Below are 24,376 nucleotides of genomic sequence, written 5' to 3' on the forward strand. Positions count from 1 at the left end.
TTCTGTTCGAGTGATTAAAAAGTATATCTTAGTTTAACCAGACCACTGAGCTGATTAACAAGTAAGTATAACTGAAACAGACAAAAAGACGTCGAAGAACAGAAAGTGATATAAAGAAGAATTCTGGGGCCTAAGCTATGCTGCTGTTTACATTTTAGGAGAAGAAATAGAAATACCTGAAATGAGTACAAGAGTTTTAGACAAGACATGTTATTACTCGAGGGTTCTAAAAGAAAGAAGTAATGAACAATAAAAGGGACGTTAGAAGCAATAAAAATCAAGTAAAAAATGTGCCGAAGTTTCTTCGGCGCAATCGAGTTTTCTGTACAGCCGCTGCCCATGAAACTCAGCCACGGGCCAGTGGTGTCCTGTGTAGCTGGTACCTATGGCGGTGCCACAGGCGCGATTGCGGCTAAGTTTAAGCTTAAATGAAATAAAAACTACTGAGGCTAGAGGGCTGCAATTTGGTATGTTTGATGACTGGTGGGTGGATGATCAACATACCAATTTGCCTCAGTAGCTTTTAAGATCTGGGGGAGAACAGAAAAATTGCTGACAGAAAAAGTGCGGAAAGAAAATAAAAAAATTATGTGCTATAAATGGACGAAAACAGAGAGAAAATATTTAAGGTAGATGGGAATAAAAGAGAGACAATTTTATAAAACGGTGAGAATTCTTACAAATTACTAGAAAAAGGAGAGAAGAAATTATAAGCTCAGAAGGCGCCCTTAACTCAACTAGTCCAAAATTATACAAAGTTATGTTAATAGTTACTTTTTTTGTCAGCCTGTATTTATGTTAAGCTTATTACGTTAAGTTCACCGATAGATTTCTGTGATGTTTTAAAGATTCGCTCTGATCTCGCCTAAGGAACTACTGATTTGATTTTCAGGTTTCAAAACTTGAAAGTCAGAGTTATGGTAACTTCATATTTGAATGAAATGAGAGAGAGAGAGAGAGAGAGAGAGAGAGAGAGAGAGAGAGAGAGAGAGAGAGAGAGAGAGAGCCTACTAGACGTTACCATCATTCAGATGGTAAAGGACAGCTTAAATAACGTTCCTAATCATTGTCTGCAGTCCAGTGCAAAGATTCGGAGTCATTTCAATTTTGAGTTCCCGTATAACAAAAACGAACGAAAATCATATAGAAATAATTTTCGAACACATGACTGATCATAGGGAAAAGCATAGAGTTAATTAAGTCTGTAAAATCAATGTGAATATACATTATTTTAATGTAATCTTAGAATTATCTTTCCCACATCCCATTTTATTTCTTACTGAAGGCACATAGAGACGGATCTTTTTGACAAAACATTCAAATAATGGACAGGGCATTAAAATATGGCGGAAAGAATTTAATGCTAAAGGTGATAAGAAATGTATGTATGTATGTATGTATGTATGTATTATGAAATTTAGGCTCCAAAGCCGAGCACTGGGGCGCTTTCAGCCGTTCAGCTCTTTAGTTAGTGAGAAGAATGAGTTGGAGCGGTTGGACAGCAAGATAAAGAAATCCAGAAAATAAAGGAGATGAAGTACAATGATCTAATGGTAGAGCTAGGAGAAAATCCCACATTTGCATTTAGAAGTAGTTATTAAGAAAGGCTGGACAGTTAGATGGGAGAAATTAGGCGGGACGGGGGCTAAAATAAATAGTTAAAAAGCGGCTGCAGCCAGGGTCCCAAGGGATGCTGCAAATACCCTTTTAGTAATGCTTACCGTGCACCACACGAAGTGCGCTGACAGCATTGCTTCACTACGGGGTATGTCTTTATGATCCTCACATCGTAACGACTCCGGTATTGTGGTTGCATTTTAGACTTATAATTTAGGAGATTGACGAACACTGATATTCAGAGACTGTACTGTCTATGAAGTATATAGATTATTAGTACAAACGTCGGTGTAAGTATCAGCTTATGTGTCATATCATTTGACTTTCTCTCTCTCTCTCTCTCTCTCTCTCTCTCTCTCTCTCTCTCTCTCTCTCTCTCTCTCTCTCTCTCTCTCTCTCTTTTAAATGCCGTTGCTTGTGAAATAAGTCATCAAACGTTTATATTGGGTAAACCTAAGTGTCCGTTAGCTTGCTAAGCTAGCGTCCACTGAACAAAATTCCCAATTTTAAAACTACAAAAAAAGCGGGAGGAAAATAAAATACATAACACCAGAACTCGAAAACAAGCATTTTTTTCAAGTTACAAAATATGTAAGCAAATAAAATTATACGTTAAACCATCGCAGTTTTTTTGCTTTTTGCAGGTATGCTCATAGTTACGGGTTGCTTCAGGAACAAGAAAGAGCCCGCGCTGGAGTAGGGGATTCTTAATCAGCAACAACAATAGAATACGCTCGTGGATACGAAAAGCGTAGGCCGAGTTGTCTGTTATATTTGCAAAGGACGCCGAATAGCGCGACGTTTAGTTATCAAACGAGCTTATATTTGCAGATAGAATTTTAATGAAGAAGTATTTAATCCGAAGTATGTTTACAATGAAATAAAGTGATAACGACCAACCCCTTTGAATAACGTTATTATCAAACGCGAAATCCGTGAGAATTCGGCCCAGGTTAATGGAGCACTCAGCGCTCGAAGGATGTGAGGGTTAGGTTGAATGGGTGGGTTGGTCTCTGGGCGGGTCACTAATGGAGCTCACACGCAGTCACTTGTAAACTGTTTGGGTGTGAGGGTGTAGGACCGCTCGTCTGTACGACTTTGTGAAGGTGGACTTGTGTAATTAAACAAGAGAATCGTGGTTTTCAGCTGAATGGTTAAGGAATTATGTGAATGCAGTAACAGGAAGGAGAAAGAAGAGGCCGAGCAGCGAGGAAAGGCTAAAACAAACTGTTATAATGTCGTAGAATTGTTTTGGCCATTGGGACTGTCGAATTAGGCTTATTAAAATGTTGCTGCAATGGTTACTGGTGGTGATTGTTACGGCGATCAACCTTGCATTTTGCACTGCAGAAATCACTATTAGTTGCGATGACGTCTGCAATCAGGTGAGTCCTCAGGAAATTAGAGTTTCGGACTTGCATGTAAAATGTTAATTATTAAGGTTATATCTTCCATGTAAATTTAATTATTAAGGGTAGGCCTTGGCTGCTGTTGTTTACAAAACTTAAGGTAAATATTTATGGACCACGCGAAGGCCAGCTGAACATGGTAGGCCCATGTAATCCTAATTATTAATTATAAGCAGATTTATACTACATTTTACATTTACTAGTTAATAGCCATGCTAGGCATATATTTAATATTGTTTATGCATCAATCTAAAGAGGGCATTAATCTAGGGTAGGTGCACTGGCTTGTGGACGTTTTGGTTCAGTACCCTAGCAACTAGAGTATTCCTGGCGTATGAAAAGCTATAGGCAATGCTAGTTTAATTTTCATTTTAAATATAGATACAGTAATATTCTAGTAGACAGTTGCATCTGTAGGCCTAAAGATACCACATCGTTTTAAAAATTGTACTAGATCTTTTGTCAGGCAAGAGCGTATTTGTATAAACTTTTAATACCCAAAAATAATGAAATAACAGATGCCTTTCATTATGCTTCCGAAGTGTAGTGCGATTAATGTAAATGCCATTTTTTTCATGGGATGTAGATTATGGCGTACGTTGTTACCGTCAAATGGCTACAGACTTAGAATATGCAAGGAAACAACAACCTGTGGGGCCTAGGCCTAGTGAAAAATTAATTTTTTTATGTATATTATAAGAAAATGTAGGCCTGTTAAGCCCTCAGGAAGCTACCGTTGCAACTGACATCAGTGATAATTTTTATTATTGTTCTTTTGGTTTCCAGTATGTATCCGTTTGGGTTGTAACAATAGACTAATATCTTTGCTTGTACTATACACGCCTCATTGAGTTTCCTTCGCGTTTACGAGTACTGATTATCGCAATTAAAAATATGTTGCATTAATGATGCCATGGCTGAGTAAAATACGAATCAACCCCCGTATTTAAAAAGGAAGTATGTCGACAGTTCAGGTGTTTTATGGTAAAGGCTTCCGTCATTTCGAATTTCCTGTTATATTACAGCAATACAGCTGTCGCATCTCAAAATGTCATTTCCCCATTGTATTATAACCTCCTTTATAACGTATATATATATATATATATATATATATATATATATATATATATATATATATATATATATATATATATATATATATATATATTATATATATATATGTGTGTGATGTAAAAGATATATATATATAGTCATAATTTTAAAGATATATATATATATATATATATATATATATATATATATATATATATATATATATATATATATGTGTGTGTGTGTGTGTGTGTGTAAATTATATTCGCTCACCTCTTGTACTCGACGGTATCGTTTTGATTTTTGAATTCTCAGGTAAATAACTGGGATTATAACGATAGGATGGCTTCCCGTTGTCACAGTTCATGCTTATCGAAAGCAATTTGGTCTACGATTATTTTCAAATAATCATAAGCATCTCTCAAGCATGAGGCGTAATACAGTGCGAGCTTGTGGTAGTAGGAAACTGATTAGCTGTCTGGTATATTAATAATGATATTAGCGGGTGTTGCGGTCTTAAGAAAATACGGTATTACTTAGATGTAGGCTATAAGTATTCAGAGTTTCCAGATTTTATATTTGTTGTATGTTTGTTTCAGTGCATAGTGGGGTAAAAAGTAATAGCACAAATAGAAGAATCAATATTTTTAAGATATCGACGAAGCGTCTCTTTTGTTATTTAATTTGTTTTTGTTGCACATTTTTCCTTACATGATGAACTGACTTTGTTATCATTGCCTAGGAAACGGCAATTTGTAATTAAAAGAGATAGCCAGAGATGTGTGATGCTTATGAGTACGATGTTCTGAGGCTTTGCGCTAGTTAAAAAAAAAAAAATGTTTGAGTAGTGATCCGTTGTTTTCCCCGTATATACTTTATACCATGTGTTTTCCCATCATAATTTGCCATGCATTTGCTTACTGATAATTTTCGCTGCTAGTTTCCAGAGTACTTATGTTATATGTACAATGAGCCTTTGGCGCTAATCTTAAGTTAAAGGCAATCAGGAATATACTTAGACTTATACTGGATGGAGGTGGTAGTCTGGATGTTCTATGAATGGCATTCCTTCGATCGACTGAGAGAGAGAGAGAGAGAGAGAGAGAGAGAGAGAGAGAGAGAGAGAGAGAGAGAGAGAGAGAGAGAGAGAAGCAGGCAGGCAGGCAGTTATTCATGCAATAAGTGGATCTACTTCAGGCTTATCACAGTCTTGTTTATAAACGTGACAATGATGTCCGTTGATCGCTTCCCCTTAATAGACCGAGCGTTGTCCTCACCAGGTAAAAGCTACCATGTCCTCATACCAACCCTTCTCCTTTCTCCATCACTACCTAAAAATCATGGGGAGGCGACGATATGTCTATGTAGTAAGGACTTCGGACTCACCGCTTGTCCTCCCCCGGTAATGCTGTGGATTTGCAGTATATCGTATAGGCCTATGTTTTTTTATGTACTTTTACCGATCGCCAAATAGAGATGTTGCGTATTTGTTTCCAAGGATACTTATGCGGACTTTCGATACTTTATTCGTATAGCATGCTCGTTTCAAGAACATAATAGCATTTTGAATAAGGGTTTGCTGTAGGCCTAAGAATGAGATAACTATGCAAATTGACCTAACTGACATAAACTGTGCAGCGTAGCATGAACTACGGTAATGATGATTTAGGCCTGTGGCAAGAACGAAGTTCCAACTGAAGTTATTGAATTATGTCAACGGTATTATTGAATTATGTTTTGAAAAATTATTTTTAGATTCTCTCTCTCTCTCTCTCTCTCTCTCTCTCTCTCTCTCTCTCTTGTTGCTTTATGGCTAAGGGCGCACTCGCAAGCTAACAAAAAAAAAAAATATGGCCGAATTTATCTCCAATTCTGTGGGCCACTTTTGTGCCATCAGGGTACATGAGGGAAAAAAGTCACAGTTTTGGCTACGAAAAAAGTCATAGAAAAAAAATCACAGTAATTTATGGTGGCCGGTAATAGTCACAGGGAAAAATTCACAATATTTCTTGGGGTCATTATCTTTATGATATTTACAGTCTTTTGTTTATGTTTTTACGGTAATCCCAACGGGCTTTACTAAAAGAGCCGCAAAGGTGGAGACATACTGTGTTAAAACAAAAGCAAAAAAAATCTTCAACGGATTTGGACTAAACACGCCGCAAAGGTGGATACATAGATACATACCGGGTTAAAACTCTAGTGGGTCACTATCTAGGAAAGAGTAATGTGACTTTTTTCCTGTTACTCTTTTCCTGTGGCTTTTATACCTGATTCGGGTACAAGGCATCGTTTTATGTTCTTAGCGCGTGCATGAGGCTTGCAACCCCAACCTAACAGGGCTGAGGAAACTTGTAACAAACACAGAGTCTGGTGTGAGCGGAAAGGGGTCACAATTAGTCCCGCAAAGCTGACATCCTGATAAATTTGCCGCTTCATGCCGTAAAAATTAATAAGGACTGCTATGGCTACAAAATGTTAGAAACACATGTGTTTGTTTGGTTAGAGTATATAAGCTTGTGTCATCTGGACATTGCAAACACATTAGGCCTCGTTCGTGTGACTCTTAACATATTGGGTAAACAACATACTAATGTCTCTGGTTTCGTAGTAATAGCTGAGCGTATACCGGTATGTCTATTAGACGAATTGTGTCTACGGTATTATTGCAAATGCATTCGCAATACATGGTAATAATGCATTGGTGTGGTTAGGTTGTTGCAAATCAACTGTACCATAGGATACTAACGGGAAAAGGATTTCCTTCATGTTACCGTACTTGTGATGATGTTTAGGTCTATTTGGTACTATGATGGAGAATGCTACTCTGTTATTATTTTTACTAGTGTGCCTTTTTATACTTAAAGATGGCTCTAAGATAAGAGAGGATCGAGACTGCCCAAGGGACAGTAACATACTGCCTTCGTTCTGCGTACTTTGCCTATATAGATTCTATTGGTGAGAAAGGCTGACCTCGTATTGGATGAAGGCTATAGTAGACTATAATTTCGTTGTTACATTAAATACAAATGTTTGGATTCACTTTGCGTTTTATTATTATTAAAAATTTGCTCATGGTCATAATGGCTACCCAAAAAACCGATTATCTTAAGACAGCAAGAGAGGTTCTTCAAAAATAGAAATGCTCATGATTTTGTTAAAAAAAAAGACGAAGAAAATCGAAAAAGAATGAAGATCGAAAACCGAACAGAAGCCAGATAAATGTAAAGCAATTTTGCATGGGACTTTGCGCTAGTATTTCTCTCTAACTAGGAGCATCGGCATTCACAGTAATTTGACTGATATATACTGATTATTAGTCTATTGTTATGGACGCCCAAAATAGTTCTGTTAATAGGCCTAATAGCTGTTTTGCAGTCTTGAGGTAAAAATGAAAGACATCTGATACTCTGACGAAGGTATTGAAACCACACAATGCACCGGCAATTTATTTTTTGAAAGAGAGAGAGAGAGAGTGGCGCGTGTCTAGCAGTCTTCAAGCACGCCAGTCATGGACTTCATTGGCGACTGGCTTAACCGCCCGAGGAGGAGACACGCTTACTGAAGAAAGAGTCGCGTGGCCAAATTTGCTCTAGTTTCCGGGTGGCATTTTCCCGAGATGTAACCGAGCACCGGGAGCTTTCCCTGAAAAAAGCGGGACGCCATATCTTAAACAAGTAAAAAATGCGCCGAAGCTTCTTTGGGCCAATCGACTTTTCTGTACAGCCGCTACGGCGTATAATAAAGACCACCGAAAATAGATTTATCTTTCGGTGGTCTCGGTATAGTGCTGTATGAGCCGCGGCCCATGAAACTGTAACCATGGCCCTGTGGTGGTCTATCCTATATCGTTGCCAGAAGAACGATTATGGCTAACTTTAACCTTAAAATAAAAACTACTGAGGCTAGAGGGCTGCAATTTGGTATGTTTGATGCATTGGAGGGTGGATGATCGACATACCAATTTGCAGCCCTCTAGCCCCAGTAGTTTTTAAGATCTGAGCGCGGACGGAAAAAGTGCGGACAGAAAAAAGCGCGGACAGAAAAAGTGCGGACGGACAGACAAAGCCAGCACAATAGTTTTCTTTTACAGAAAACTAAAACTAACCATAGAACTTTCTTGAAAATAATCTCATGTTCCTCACACCCAAATTCCTCGTGAGGTACTAATCCAACCTAATTCTAACCTAAACTAACATTACCTAGGGGCATGGCAAAAAAAAAAAACGGAGCTGGTGCAATACTAGCATACGCCTCAGGAATTTGCTTGCGGGTGTTGGAGTTGGATATATGGGAGATTTTGCTACACCTAATATTCCTATTATTGTTAATGAAAGGAATGATTAGCTTAGTTGTTATGGTAATATGTAGGCAGTGTTGAGGCGACTTTTGATATTGAAGCCTTCCGAGAGTTTTATGTGCGTGAATATACAAAAATGGGTGTCGTAGCCGAGTGGTCGAACACCGGACTTGCGTCTGCAAGGTCCGTGGTACACTCTTTGTCTTCCTCCTGGTTGTAAATGGATAACAGCGTCAGTAAGGAATCAGATAAGGGCATGGACTAGTAACAAGAACTGAAAGGCTCAAACCTTCTGGCGCCGCCCCTGTAAATGGGAAAAGGTGTACAACATTATATATATATATATATATATATATATATATATATATATATATATATATATATATATATATATATATATATATATATATATATATATACATATACATATATAATGTGTGTGTATGCGAGGTAGAGTATAGCTCAAGCACGTCGTTTTTCTCTACACGCTAAGATGAACAGCCGAAATAGACTAAAAATCACCATCCAGCGGCGTCCTCCCTCACCACCGATCCGTGAACTGCTATTAACCATCTCATATTATTAGCTCTCTCTCTCTCTCTCTCTCTCTCTCTCTCTCTCTCTCTCTCTCTCTCTCTCTCTCTCTGTAAGGTCTGGAAAAATAAACTCGATGAGTGAATTTGGGTTTTTATTTAAAATTCCTCAGTCATAACCAAACTTTAGTTGTCCTGGAGGTTTTAAAACTCTACCTGTGCCAACATAATTTTCATTAGCATATGGTAAATAATAGCACAGTAAACCTTTAATACTACCGGGATAATACCGGGGTTAGCTTTATATGATATGAGAGAGAGAGAGAGAGAGAGAGAGAGAGAGAGAGAGAGAGAGAGAGAGAGAGTGGGGTTGGGGAAAGAGAGCACATTAGCCTACACACGTGGGATTGTTTCATGGGAACGCACCTGCCCGTTGAAATCTCCCGGACACTGTCCATCCTTTGGCTCCGTGATCCGTGAAACTCATTCATGTTTTGATCGACGCAAGCGACCTGCTTGCACCAAGAACCAGCCCTCCCCACCAAAAAAAAACACTCTCTCTCTCTCTCTCTCTCTCTCTCTCTCTCTCTCTCTCTCTCTCTCTCTCTCTCTCTCAAATACTTTTTAAATACAAATTCAGTATTATAAACGGATACTGTATCCTGCTAACCGCAAATGTTCAGATGTGTAAAATTATTTGGTGTCAGTTTTCATATAAAAGTAAGTAGGTATACCTTAGTTTTACCAGACCACTGAGCTGATTAACAGCTCTCCTAGGGCTGGCCCGAAGGATTAGACTTATTTTACGTGGCTAAGAACCAATCGGTTACTTAGCAACGGGACCTACAGCTTATAGTTTTCATATAAATTTATGGTGACATGTATAGGGTGTTGCTCAATAAGATTGTCAGTAAAGCCTGTTGAGAGAGAGAGAGAGCGAGAGAGAGAGTGAGGTGGTGGTGGGGGGAGATGTGTATTGGAATCCGGTGAAAAATTACCTCCAACAATTGAAAGTATTTTGTCTCTTACGGGCCATCCCTCCCCACCCCTCAGCCGTTTCCTCCTCTTGGCCTTACTTCCTACCCATAACATCCTCCTCCTCCTCCTCCTCCTCCTCGTCCTTCCCCTCTTCAAAGGGCGACGTCTCACCCCATTTGACAGCTTCCGGAGATTTGACCGGATAATACGCGGGAAACAAAAGGCGGCCGGAGGGCGTGACGGGAAAACATCACGTCAAATAGAGGTATGGGAAGAACGAATTTTTGCGGCCCGGATTCGGGGGGAAGAGTAAGAGGGAGAAGGGGGAGGGGGGATTGGACCCCCGTAGGAGCCTGGGCTATTCGCGGTGACAGGATGCTCACTCCATGAATGAAAGGGATTTTAACACCAGAAAGCGTTTCGAATGGGAAGGTTTGTTACTCCGTTGAGGACTTGGATGTTGGCGCATGGGGTGTCTGTAACGTATAGGAGTGTATACCGTTGTTTAAAGTTGTCCATGATATTTTGTTGAGCGTGAGTTCTAATGCGGTTGTTAAATTTTTTTTTTTTTTAAGTTTTAATGAATATACCCCATTTCAGGTTGATAATGTCAAAACGTTACACTCCCGTTTTCTTTTTTAGAAAGTGAAAGACAAGGCAGTTTCTTTATAGTTGCACATTCTCAAAAATGACAGCCTTGACTTCATGGCAATAAAAAAAAATCATGTTTAAACTTTGTCATGCAAAATATCTGAAGGGAAGTCACATTCACATGGAATTTCCGATTATCTGTGTGGCGTCACTTTGTCATCACCTGTATTGTTTGTCAAATTGCAGCTAATGTGATTCGCATTTTTCACTGTTTAATAGATTTTTTTATGGGAGTTCACCCTTTGTCGAGTTGACTAATTGTGTGGTAGCAGGTGTTTGAAGTTAACACTTTTGGACTGTGGAACAGTCTTCCTGGGGATGTCGTGCAATTGAAACTTTAAAAGTTCAAGCGAAGATGCTATGCATTACTACGCTGATGCAATTTTCCTTGCATTTTAGTCGTTTACTTACATTTTTATCGATTATATTAATTTGTTGATTTATGTTTTTTTTTAATAAATATGATATCTTCTTGCTGCATCTGCCATTACCTCCTCTTACTTCTTTCTGATAAACACCATATTCTTTGGAAGCTTGAATTTTAAGTCAGTGGCCCCTGTGGGCTTATTTCATATGAATAGGGTTCATCTTCTGAATAATAATAATAATAATAATAATAATAATAATAATAATAATAATAATAATAATAATAATAATAATAATAACAGAATCACGCTCTCAAGCAGATGGGCCAATATCCCCTAAGAAGGTATATACATTCGACAAAGGAGATTACTACGTGAATTATACAAAGACTTAGAAAGAACTTACTATCGATTTCTGAAACCCCTTTGATTCATCTCTGGTGGTCCCTGTTGCACGCAACATCATCTCATCCGTGAGTAACCGACTTCCTGATGGTGGGCAGGTGCTCTATAGTGATGCACGTTAGAGAGAGAGAGAGAGAGAGAGAGAGAGAGAGAGAGAGAGAGAGAGAGAGAGAGAGAGAGAGAGAGACTGACTCCCAGTTTCCAGTGCAATACGTTACGTGTTTTCTTATTATAGTGAGGTTATTTTTTGTTGTTGATAATTACTGAGGAATTTTTATCAATGATATAGTTGAGGTTATCTGCAAGAGGGGTATTCATCTTGTTTGTATTTATTTATTTTTTTGTTTATATATATGTTTGTGTATTTATTTAATCTGAGAATGGATTCTAATATACATGAATAAAAAGTATATAATATAAAAAGTTAGGTAATTATACATAGTGCCTTTTAAAGTACTGTTGCTGTCATATAAGTAAAGTACTATAAAGTAAGGATCCTGAAGGGAAAAAATTGTTGGTAATATCCTTAAGTAAAACCAAATGAAGATTATGTCCGCGGAAGCAAACTGGTGCTATTTTTACTTTGATGGGGCCCCGAGTCCCACGAGAAAAATTTTCCTCGTGGATTCGGGCCCCTCAAAGCAAAATTTGACATCATCCCTTGAGTAACGACCAACCTACGTCTTGGAAGTATATAGGTTTAATCATTTAGGAAATAAAGACGGTAGAGAAGTTCTTCTCATATAAAATTGATGAAATCTTTTACCCACTGAGTTTGGGATTGTCGCGAAGACGTGAGATGGAGAAGGCTTGCAGTCAAGAATTTTCTGAGGGTAATGTCAGACGTAGAGCACACCTAGTAGACGTAACCAGGCCCGCAAGGCAACCCGGGTTTATTTCAATTCCACAATGATGGTAGATGATAAAGTTCAGTTTTTAAGATCGCAAGTATATCGTGTAGGTAGGACCTATTAGACAAAGAGACAGGAAGAAAATAATGTTTGTAAGAATTAGAATAACTTTTCTTGCTACTTCGATCTTCCATCGTGTGGTTTCATTTAAGATCTTTTGAAAGAAAGTTTAATGGCTTGGCTTTCTACTCTCCCGAACCCCAGGCGGTGCGCTGTGGGCATTATTTAAGGTTCTTTGCAGCGTCCCTTCGGCCCCTAGCTGCAACCCCTTTGATTCCTATTACTGTACCTCCGTTCTTATTCACTTTCTTCCGTCTTACTTTCCACCCTCTCCTAACAATTGTTTCATAGTGCAACTGCGTGGTTTTCCTCCTGTTACACCTTTCAAACCTTCTTAATGTCAATTTACCTTTTAGCGCTGAATGACCCCATAGGTACTAGCGCTTGGCCTTAATTTTATATTCCATTCCTATTCTCCCGAAGTTCTAAGCTATAAATTAAGTGCGTTATTGTCTGTAATCCTCATTTCATTTTCGCCAGTAGTGACCAGGCTTTGTGTAAACCTGCAAATCATTGCAGACATTCAAGGAAGGATTAGTCCGGTACAATACCGCCTGACCCCAAGCAGTTTTCTGCTTGCTTTCGCATCAGAATCTTTTCCTATTTAGTGGATTAGTGAATTATATCTGTTGTTCTGCCTGCAGTTTTTGTTGTTCATTATGTCTAGTGTTTTTTTTAATCTATTCGTGTGTTTTTTCTTTTTTCTTGGTTTAGTTTTTGTTTTTTCCACACATCCGAACACAATTTTAGTACTATAGTTGATCTTTTTTTTTAATATTTGGCTTGCATTTGTAACCAGTAATTTTTACAGAAGGTCACAGATGCGTGGCTTAGTTCAGGAACGGACTTAAGCATCGTTAGCTTAAGATGCTTGCATAAGCATCGTAAGAAGAGCTTTGGACAGGAACTGGCGTAAAAGCTTTAAAATCCAGTTCTCTCTTCAGTCAACATTAGCTATCAAAGGAGTCTTTTCTAAAGAGTATTTTTAATTCCACCTTTTTAGAGATTTATTAACCTACTTTTATCACCATTTTCAGGGAAAATAATCCGCTCTCTCATCCTCCTCCCACCCCTCCTCTTGGCCTTCTTTTGCTAATGACCGCTGTTGATACACTGAGGCCTGTTATTGACAGTTAACGTCAGTTTCTTGGCGTGGGTAGATCTCGGCTCGGGGTGTGTCCTCACGTCCCTGTGTTTAACGCCTTTTTGATGTGTGCCCTCGTGTGTTTGTGCGTGCGTGTCATTCCTCAAGAGCCGAGCTCTCGTCCACTTTGGTTTTTCCCCTCAAGTCTTGTCTTTGTTTTCTTTCGCTCTGTTAAGGAACTTGAAGGGTTTGCTGTCGTTTTGAAAGTTTGTTTTTGCGAACGTCGTCGATTTTGAATGAGCAGAGTTTTGTATATGTAGGTCTATTAATTGTTGTTATTAGTTCGGACAGTCACAGAAGTACATTTTTTTATGTTTTGGACAAATATAATTATTCATCTGAATCACGTTCTGCATCTCGCTTTTTTTTAACCTTAAGGAGAGAGAGAGAGAGAGAGAGAGAGAGAGAGAGAGAGAGAGAAATTGACAAAATTAGCAAAGCAGAATAAGAGGAATTTATTTCTGGTGATAGAAATTCATTTCTCGCTATAATGTGTTTCGGATTCCACAATAAGCTGTAGGTCCCGTTGCTAAGTAACCAATTGGTTCTTAGCCACGTAAAATAAATCTAATCCTTCGGGCCAGCCCTAGGAGAGCTGTTAATCTGCTCAATGGTCTGGCTAAACTAAAGTATACTTAGGAGTTGGGATGATTGGAAGCATATGCCGGGTAATGTTTTATTTATGAAAGTGACTCTTGAATGTAAATATTAATAAACTAACGTTGGAAGGTACATTAATCGTACAATATATGAAAAAAAAGCTGGATAATTGCGGTCTTTCAGGCTTTGAAATCGGGAATGGCTATATTTTCTAGAAGGTTCTAAAATTCGAAGTATTGTATGATGAACGAGAAGAGGATAGGCCGGTTACGAGACAGGTGAAAGACGCCATATTTAGAAAAAGGGGTGGTCGTGCTGCTGATGATGTGCCTTTAGGGGGAGCTCGTCCTTGGTTCTGCTATGGAGAGAATGACTGTGCAAGTAATTGCCTCCTTGCGTTTTCTGTAAAGCCATTCTCTTTCAAGGAAATATTATAACAAATAGACAGACAACGCATTGCGTGAGTCGTGTTTATAGCCAAGAAAAGCGATAGAACGGAACGGATAAAAGTTATATGTCATAATGGCCTCTGCCAAACGAGCATGATCGTTTGAATGAAATAGTTTCATCTTCTGATAGCATGGGTGCCAACCAACTGGGTCGAGACGCCAGTTGCGGCGCAGAGTTTCTTAGACAGCGCATTTCCCCAGTTTTTTGTTTTTATACGAGACAGGCCCAATCCCCCCCTCCCCTTCCCTTCTGCATCATCTGGTCTGTTTTCTATTCAGTAATATGCCGTTTCTACTACGGCCGTCTAAACTACGCTCAATATTTCACGAACGAAGGAAGAAAATGCATGCAAACCCTTGTCGTCAATACCAAAGGCCCTACCAGGGAAGGGAAGGGAAGGAGGAGGTGGTTTAATAAAGTTCTATGGGAGTGGCCTCAAGTATGCTGGCTGCGACTGAGAGAGAGAGAGAGAGAGAGAGAGAGAGAGAGAGAGAGAGAGAGACCGGAAACTGGTGCTAAGAGACACACCGGTGCAGTCAAATGACTCCAATTTGCGTCTCTTTCTCTCTCCTCACTTGGGGAGCTCCACGCTGCTTGCTCGGTCGCCTTTGCGTGCAAGGGAATGCTTGCTAACAGTATACTAAAGGATACCTTTCCTCCCTCCTCCTTCGCTCTCGAATTTCTTTTATTGGTAAAATTAGATTAGGTAGGTTGATATAAATTTCGTGAACAGCATTCTGTCTGTGAGTCGTTGAATCGTCGACGCTAATAGTTGGGTGCAGCATCATCCTAAAAGTACGTTAGTGAGTAAACATTTTTTTTAGGGGGCAGAAGTTTGAAATTGCTCGGAATCCTTTGCTAACTGTTTTCTTTCAGCTGCATCGTAAATCCTCTCGTTTGTCATCTAATACCATATTTTTTATATTCTGAGCATATAACGTTCTTGTCCCCGTAGGGGGTAGCGCCGTCAGTGCAATGTAGGCGCTACTTAAGGTTCTTTGTAGCGTTCCTTCGGCCCCTATCTGCAACCCCTTTCATTCCTTTTACTGTACTTCTATTCATATTCTTTCTTCCACCTTACTTTCCACCCTAGTCTGACAATAGTTTCATTGTGCAACTGCGACGTTTTCCTCCTGTTACACCTTTGTAACCTTTTACGTTCGATTTTCTTTTCAGCGCTGAATGACTTCATAGGTCTTAGTGCTTGGCCTTGGGCCTAAATTGTATACTCTATTCTATTCTATAACGTTCCTGTGACAATTCCTTTGAAATTTGTTATAAAACTTGTCTCTAGTGTTTGACTGAATTACTTCATGTAGCCTGGACAAGTAAAATAATGGGCATGTTTATTAATGGTGAACAATTCGGGATTAAATAAGTGCCTTTGATAGATTGTCATTTTTAATATATCCAAGCATTACACATACAAACACACTGACAAACACATAACTACTACTTTCATATAAAAAAAAATCCCGTAATCTGTGTATTCTATGTATTCCTAATCAAAGTGTATTTACCTACCGGTGGTTTGTCTTGTAAAGTCACCGTAATATTGACAAATTTTTGTATTCAAAATATGTTTGTTTTGTATTGCGTCCTAACACCGATTTCAAATATTTTACGTCAGTTGTGGAACATGGTCTATAGTGTATAGTCTCTCTCTCTCTCTCTCTCTCTCTCTCTCTCTCTCTCTCTCTCTCTCTCTCTCTCATAGTAAAAGGGCGTCTTATATACCGAGTAATGCCTCGTGTTGACAAAAGGCTAATCCTTCGAGAATTTTTTCTTCCGTTTTCTCTCAACGGCATTTTTGGTCGTTTGTTGCAACGTGATTTATCCTGCATTACTCGGATTAAATAAGTCCTCTCTCTCTCTCTCTCTCTCTCTCTCTCTCTCTCTCTCTCTCTCTCTCTCTCTCTCTCTGTAGTGTGTTTACAGTGGTTTCATGAGAGGCTTATGTGGAATATTAATGGGATGTAAATTGCTTACTCTTTCTTTCCTGCATCCTCCGTCTCCGTAGTACAGAGCAACGTACACATTCAACAAGCATAAATTTCCTTGCTTTTTAACAATTTTAAGTTATTACTCAACAGTGATAATATAATGACTTATTATAAGAGAGAGAGAGAGAGAGAGAGAGAGAGAGAGAGAGAGAGAGAGAGAGAGAGAGAGAGAGAGAGAGAGTAAGGGCAAGGCGTGGGGAGGTCAGTATTTTCCTAAAAAATAGGACTGACAATGAAATTATCATTACTTTGAACAGTAATAAAATCAGTGATACTCGACTAAGAAAAACACACTTAGGCTTATATGATATACAAAGTAGTTTATACAGTTACACCAAGACATAAATAATTCCATGCCCTATTTTTGAGTGAAAGTAAAAGCAAGACCAGTGAAAGTGATATTATTTTACGACTTAAGATCAACAAATATCTTGTTAATTTTAATTGGAATGTAGGCAAAAAGTTGCATTTTTATATTATATTATATTATATTATATTATATTATATTATATTATATTATATTATATTATATTATATTATATTATATATTACGGTATATTATATGATATATGTTACATATATTTCTCGGTATCCTATGAATTTAGGAAACAAATCAAGCAACTAAAAAATACAGGGGGTTGGGATTGGGGGGGGCCCAAGAGTGAAGTTGAAAGTTGTGTAACGTGATGTCATTTGGGATGCAGGCTTATGCCAATCGCCAAAGCGTGAGTCACATGAATCCTTTACTTTCTAAAGTTTGTGCGCGCGACGAATTATAGATTATAGTTTTATTTTTTCTTAGTTTTTATTTTATTTATTTTATGTTTGAACCGATCTGCTTTCCTCTGAATCATCCTTCGTGTTACCATGTATTTTGGCGGGAAAACCTTGGCGGGCTATTTTTGAAATGGCTCTATATATATATATATATATATATATATATATATATATATATATATATATATATATATATATATATATATATATATATATATATATATATATACTGTAGAAAGGGCGTTGTGTTGGGTATGATACATGAAACATACGTACCGGGGTCTAAGCGATGTCAGGCAGGGCAGCCGATCGAGACCACAGGTCTACCCCAAAGCCAAATCAAAAAGTCCTTCAAAAGAAGGCATCGTGCTTACCCCATACAAAAATGGGAATAAAAGCACATTAAAAGAAAAAGAAGAAGAAGAAGACTGTATATATATATGTGTGTGTGTTTGTGTGTATGTATGTATTCCAGGTATGTATTGGAATTACCAAGGGAATGCATATACACTACTGTACTACAGTATATTGCGTATACAGAATATCTAAGATAGTCATGCATACCCTACAGTGAAATTAACAAGCACATGTAAACTACAGACAAACATCCACGCGCTAATGTGCATAAAAACGCATTGAGCACACGTTTTGAACGCTAGGTTTCATGATTTCTTTATTTTCGGGATATTTTGAAACGTTTCGGAAGTGAAACCCTGTACTTATTTATTTCTTTTAGGCCTAAGTACTCGTTTGCGGTGTGTATACCAGTTCTAATTGGGTATGCGTAAGCATATCTGGCGTATATTTACATTTGTACCTCTTTTGGGGGCTTGAAGATATTTTCACTGTAACCGTAGGCCTTCCGGTCGGCTCCATGACCTTACCTAATAGGCCTACGTGGCTCAAAGCGCACGGTGAGTGGGTTTTCAAGTAAGGGTTTGTGTAATTACAAAGTAAATTGAAATATTGCATTCGTCTCTCTCTCTCTCTCTCTCTCTCTCTCTCTCTCTCTCTCTCTCTCTCTCTCTCTTCTTCTTCTTCTTCTTCTTCTTCTTCTTCTTCTTCTGTTCATCACCACAGTTTGAAGATACTAGGCCTATAGAATATCGTGCAAATGCAAGAAAGTCGTTATTGTATAGTGGACTTACCATTTGAGAGAGCTGTTGTCGCTGCTTTCTGTAGTGCAGTTATTTAATGCCCTTGTATTTCATTGAAATTTAAGTGTATCATATCGGTAACTGTAGGAATCACATACTTCTATAGGTAATTGTCATTGTGTATCTAGATTTTTAATAGAAGTTATAGTTTTGTTTCTGTTTTCACCTATGCACTTTTGAAGCAACATTTCTTTTATCTTGTTCAGTATTCACACAAATAATGCTGTGTACAGAGAAATGCATTTCACAGTTTACCGTACGATATTAGTTTCACTGAGATTCTGAGAGCAGTCACACTAACTCTGAGAGCAGTCACACTAACATCACGTTGGCGACGAGAGAACTGAATGAAGTCAGAATTTGAGGGGAGTGTTTGGTGTGTGTTTCCTGATATCTAGTCAGGTTGAAACAAGTTTGAAATGAATGACTGGCTCATAATCTCTGCCGAGGATTTCTGTTGCAACATGAAGCGCAGACAGTAATCGAAGTTATCTCCGTGTGATTCGGTTCCTTCCTGTTGATTAGCATGTTTCATGGTCGCTGTCAGCCAGTGGGCTTTTGACCTGCACTAGACAGGTGTATATTTCTGATTGCTTAGTTTTGCGCCTCGCCGGTGCTTTCAGAACCACCTGTAACCAATCACAGTTGCTTGTACAAGGAACCTTTTGTCGTTCCTGCAACCTATGCTATTTAAGTAGGTGCGAATCTTCCGTTAAGCAGACTGCTGCTCATTGTTTTGCCTTGCAGAGGGAAGTTTGTGAAGGACGCTCAAATAGAATTGCGTATACTGTACTCAGATGTGTGCAGTGATACTGTGTCTCGTGAAGATATTTGCGAAGTTATATAAGCGTGTTGCTATAGTAAATATGAAAAGAATGTTATGGCTTGCTATACATTTCTAAGGATTGTTTTATTCTAATTGAGTTCTAGTTACTCATATTGTGCTCCAGTACGATCTTCAGTACCGGACGTGTAGGAAAACTGTTGATGAATGTATTGACTTCATGGAATTTTAATTATATAATGCTCAGTGTTGCTTCCACCAATATGAAATTATTCACTGATGTAAGGAAGCGAATTCTCCCACTCCGTTGGCTTTTGGGGTTTCATTGTAACCCATTGCCATTCCCACCAGGCTCCCTAGGTATGTTGCAAGGTACTGTAATGGTAAATGGAGTTTATATCCCAACGCGTCCGGCATTCATTAGTGGTCCCAACAGAAATACTGAACAATTGCAACGTTTCTGAACAAATATATATATATATATATATATATATATATATATATATATATATATATATATATATATATATATATCACATTTGTGTGTATGTCTTGATTGGTGGCTACCTTAACAAGAACTGACCAGACGAACAATGCTTAATTTCTGTGAACGTAAGATCAGCGGCACAACAAACAGGTTGCAACTGTCGGCAACGGTGATTGTTATATTGTACTTATACTAGAAATCCCATGTTCTCTCTCTCTCTCTCTCTCTCTCTCTGTCCTGTAAGTATAGATGGTGCAGATGGATGATGAGCTGACTGAGTGACTCACTCACCCATCTTGATGCTCTTAATGTGTAAAGTGTCACCATTGTTATTATCATTATGATCGTTACTAAGATTCTCTCTCTCTCTCTCTCTCTCGTGTACACACACATATATATATATATATATATATATATATATATATATATATATATATATATATATATATATATATATATATATATATATATATATATATATATGTGTGTGTGTGTGTGTGTGTGTGTGTCTGTGTGTCTGTGTGTGTATGTGCATGTACAGTATGTATGTATGAATGTATATGCATAATATTCTTCAAAGCTAAGCCGTTTTCTACAACAAGGGGTGGCCACATTTATACTTTAGCCCAACTGCTGAACCGTGGATGAAACGTGTGCAGTAAAACTTCCATAACAATAGCCACTTCAAAAAAGGCTAGGCATGTGTTGAGACCCACACACCCACTGAGCCACTCACCGTTAGTTCTATCGCTTTCTGCATTAAGGTCCCTCCTTTCTAGTGCCTCTTTTACATCGTCTGTCCAATCATTTCCATGCCTTCTTTTTCTCAAACCATTTATCGTCGCCCATTCTTTTCACGTGAGAGACCATCTCATAATACTCACATCCATCATATATATATATATATATATATATATATATATATATATATATATATATATATATATATATATATATATATATATATATGATAAAAGTTTTTTTTTCTTTATTTCGCATTGGTCGAAATTATAATTGCAACGTTCAAATAGTGTTTTGTTTATCTGTCTATTATACTGTAGTATTACAGTAAAGACATTTATATATATATATATATATATATAATATAATATATATATATATATATGTATATATATATATATCTAATGTTTTGTCCAACTTCCTCCATGTCCATCCTTCTGCTAGCGTTAGAATTCATTAAAGCACTGTAGTTTTGACATGGCTTCAGACTTCATATATATGCACTATGGGTGAAGGGGATTCATCATTTCATGCAAAGGATCCATCGGTGAAGGTCATGCATAGAGGTCAAAGATCAAATAGTAATTTGGCACTGCTGGCGTTTTATTTCACAAACATTCTATATTTATTTTCACCTAATTTGGATTTATTACTCATTTTACACTTCTCATCTGTATCATACTTATGCTGGTCCGCTGGTATAGTGATTCGTGTCGTGGCGTGCCACTCAGATGTCCCGGGTTTGCGTCTCCCCAGGTCGATGAAAAATCATTTGCTCTGTATCATGATCAGTTACTGCTGCAGTGTGGGGTCTGCGGTGGGAGGCTGAAACCAACATTCCTTGGAAGCTTGAGTTTCAAGTCAATGGCCCCTGTGTGCATGTTGCATGTGAATGAGTTTCATCTCTGAAATAATAATAATAATAATAATAATAATAATAATAATAATAATAATAATAATAATAATAATAATAATAATAGTGCCTTTGGACAGACTGGCTAAACAAAGAATCCCAGTAGAATCCCACTCAGTAAGCTTGATTACCGACTTCTGAATAATGATGATCATAAAATCCTATTGCGACGGAGGAACTACCCGGCAAAAGCTCTCCGCCTCGAATAATCTGCAACAAGTATTTCTGTTGGCGGTGCCACGTGGGATTTATGTGGAGAGTGCCACTCGTTGGCATCCACTTAAGGGTGTGTCATAGTTTGGCGGGAGTGAATTTTGAAATGTTTTTGTCTTCGTTTTTTTTTTTTTTTTTTTTTTTTGCGTAACCGAGTAATTTAGTTTGTCAATGTTACAACCCTGTAATGTTGAGCAACAGTGAGTCTGGTAAGTAATCTGTGACCAAGAAGTCCAGTAGAATCTCAGTGGAACTTGTTTTAAAGCTCGAGATTTCTTCCTAGGTAAAAAAAAGTAGTGATTTCCGCCTCCTGTTTTCTTTTTCCTTCGGTCTTACCTTTTTTGTGTTCATTCATCCTCTCTCTATTTAGGTTCTTGTAATTCAGTATCCCCGTTTTTTATCTTATTTTTACTTACAAGAAGCTTTGCAAACCAATACTCTTTCTTTCGCCTCCAAGAATCTGAGATTGTAAATTGAAATAATTATCACTTGTTAATTTTACTGCAAATCAGAAAATGTTTTCTGGCAAATTGGAATCGTTATCACTCGTTCATTTTCCTGTAAGTCCATAAAATCTTTCTGCCATATTTATGTAAGCTGGAAAAAAAGGGGAAAAATTGTACAGACATGTTTGTAGGAAAACTTTGAAAGATTACTAACTTTTATAGCACGTTTCGCAGTAGACTGCTTGTGTACAGGAAAAGCCTTCACAGAAGAGAATAACAAATAATAAATAATAAATATGTACACAAAATTGCATTGGAGTGAGATGACTCTGTGGTCCACTTTCTTCTGTGCTTGATAACATGTCGCACCGAAGGTAAAAGCTTTCTGTAGTAACTTTTTTATTGCCTCAGTTGGCGACAATTTATCACTTGGGCAAAGTGTCGATAAAAGTGGGCAGTCTTGCCTTGTAGAATGCCACTGACGAGTGTTTATATGGTCTGGCGTAGGGCAGGGCAAGTCTATATTCTTTGTGGTTTCTCTGCTTTGGATTATATCCATCTTCATAAAGCCCTGTATAATGTTTTAATGCTTATACACACAAACACACACACACACACACATACATATATATACTCATATATATATATATATATATATATATATATATATATATATATATATATATATATATATATATATATATACAGAGCTAGTCTTAAGATATTATACTGGGCTTGATGATGAAAAACAAACAGAAACAATCCGTTTCTGACCATGCTTTTCTTTTCTTTTTTATTTAAACTAAATTACAAATACTCGAAATGTTTATTATTAAATAATACAATTGTAAATTTACGATGCATTTGCAATATCACTTCAATATCACCTTCTCATTTTTGGCGTAACGCGATTACTAGTAATAGTAATGAATATAAAACTTTCTTTGTATGGTAGTATACATGATCCTGTCTAACCTGGCGTTAATGTAATGTAATAGCTTTTTGTATTTTACTTCCACTGTCATTGTCATTTTAAGCTCTGTGAACAGTGTCACTGCAGTTCTTTTATGGTGCATGACATAGGCTCATCCCTCGTAACATGCTTCGCTTTTGATTCGCAAATACGATTATAATAGCGCTGGACATCATGGCCAGCGGTTTCCTGCCAAGTGTTTCAACAGTTGCATTGTGTTTTTAGCCCTTATTGTTCTCTCGTGTAGGAAAATTTTTGGATTCTCTCTCTCTCTCTCTCTCTCTCTCTCTCTCTCTCTCTCTCTCTCTCTCTCTCTCTCTCTCTCTCTCTCTCTCATGGAGAACGCGCACAGTGTGAGGGAACTTACCAGAGATGTTTCCACTGAGAGAGAGAGAGAGAGAGAGAGAGAGAGAGAGAGAGAGAGAGAGAGAGAGAGAGAGATGGACAACGCTCACAGTGTGAGGGAACTTATCAGAGATGTTTCCACTGAGAGAGAGAGAGAGAGAGAGAGAGAGAGAGAGAGAGAGAGAGAGAGAGAGAGAGAGAGAGAAACTTTATAATCGTAGGCGATCTCACATGTTTGCTTTCCATTACCCCTGTCTGTATGTTGTTTATGTTTATGTTTGTCTGTTTGTGTGGTTACCGGAAGTAACCACAAATACCCGTAAGTGCTTAAGTAACCTTGGAGTGTTTGTGTTTTACTGATTTTTTTTTTCATTCTTCTGTGCTGTGATATGACGCCTCCGATGAGGAAAGCTTTCCTGAAGATAATCCCTTATAATCTTCAATTGGCTTCTTGCAGATCTGCTCTTGCTTAAGCCTCTCTTACGTAAGGATCGGAATCGAGTCTCTCTTCTTATTCCCCGCCCCCGCCTCTCTCTCTCTCTCTCTCTCTCTCTCTCTCTCTCTCTCTCTCTCTCTCTCTCTCTCTCTCTCTCAGATATTGATATATTTAGCTATTTCTTTTTATGAAACTCCTTTTAAATTTATTAATTGATTTATTTAAAATTATCTGTTTAATAATTTTATTACGGAATCAATAACCTAGTTGTTGTGACGTCAATTAAAAACTCTCTCTCTCTCTCTCTCTCTCTCTCTCTCTCTCTCTCTCTCTCTCTCTCTCTCTCTCTCTCTCTCTCTCATATTGGTATTTTTAAATATTTCTTACATAAACCCCTTTTGGAAAACCTAGATGTTGTGACTCAGTTAAAAAACTCTCTCTCTCTCTCTCTCTCTGGCGTTGTAAAGCCTGTGAACCTATTTAGCGGAAGTTGGCCAGGGCGGCGTCACGGGGATCCTTCCCTTATCCGCCGAACGGGGATCCTCCCAATCCCTGCTCTGCTCACTCGCTAACCCTTTCTCAAAACGGGATTGGATTTCGGATCACCATCTGGATCAAAGTGATT

At 38.0% G+C, this 24,376-nt stretch overlaps 1 protein-coding gene across 10 annotated transcripts in view; it reads left to right on the plus strand.

Annotated features, from left to right (window-relative positions):
- The first annotated feature begins 2,658 nt into the window (after positions 1–2,658).
- sev (sevenless) overlaps positions 2,659–24,376 on the plus strand; it is a 153,201-nt gene continuing 131,483 nt past the window's right edge. For all 10 annotated transcript variants that reach the window (XM_067124594.1, XM_067124599.1, XM_067124595.1 and 7 more), the window contains exon 1: positions 2,659–3,002. In XM_067124594.1, coding sequence (XP_066980695.1) covers positions 2,904–3,002 — 99 coding nt within the window. In that variant the 5' untranslated portion in view covers positions 2,659–2,903. The remainder of the gene's footprint in view (positions 3,003–24,376) is intronic.

Source organism: Macrobrachium rosenbergii, chromosome 22 (genome assembly GCF_040412425.1).
Source record: "Macrobrachium rosenbergii isolate ZJJX-2024 chromosome 22, ASM4041242v1, whole genome shotgun sequence".
Lineage (NCBI taxonomy): Eukaryota > Metazoa > Arthropoda > Malacostraca > Decapoda > Palaemonidae > Macrobrachium > Macrobrachium rosenbergii.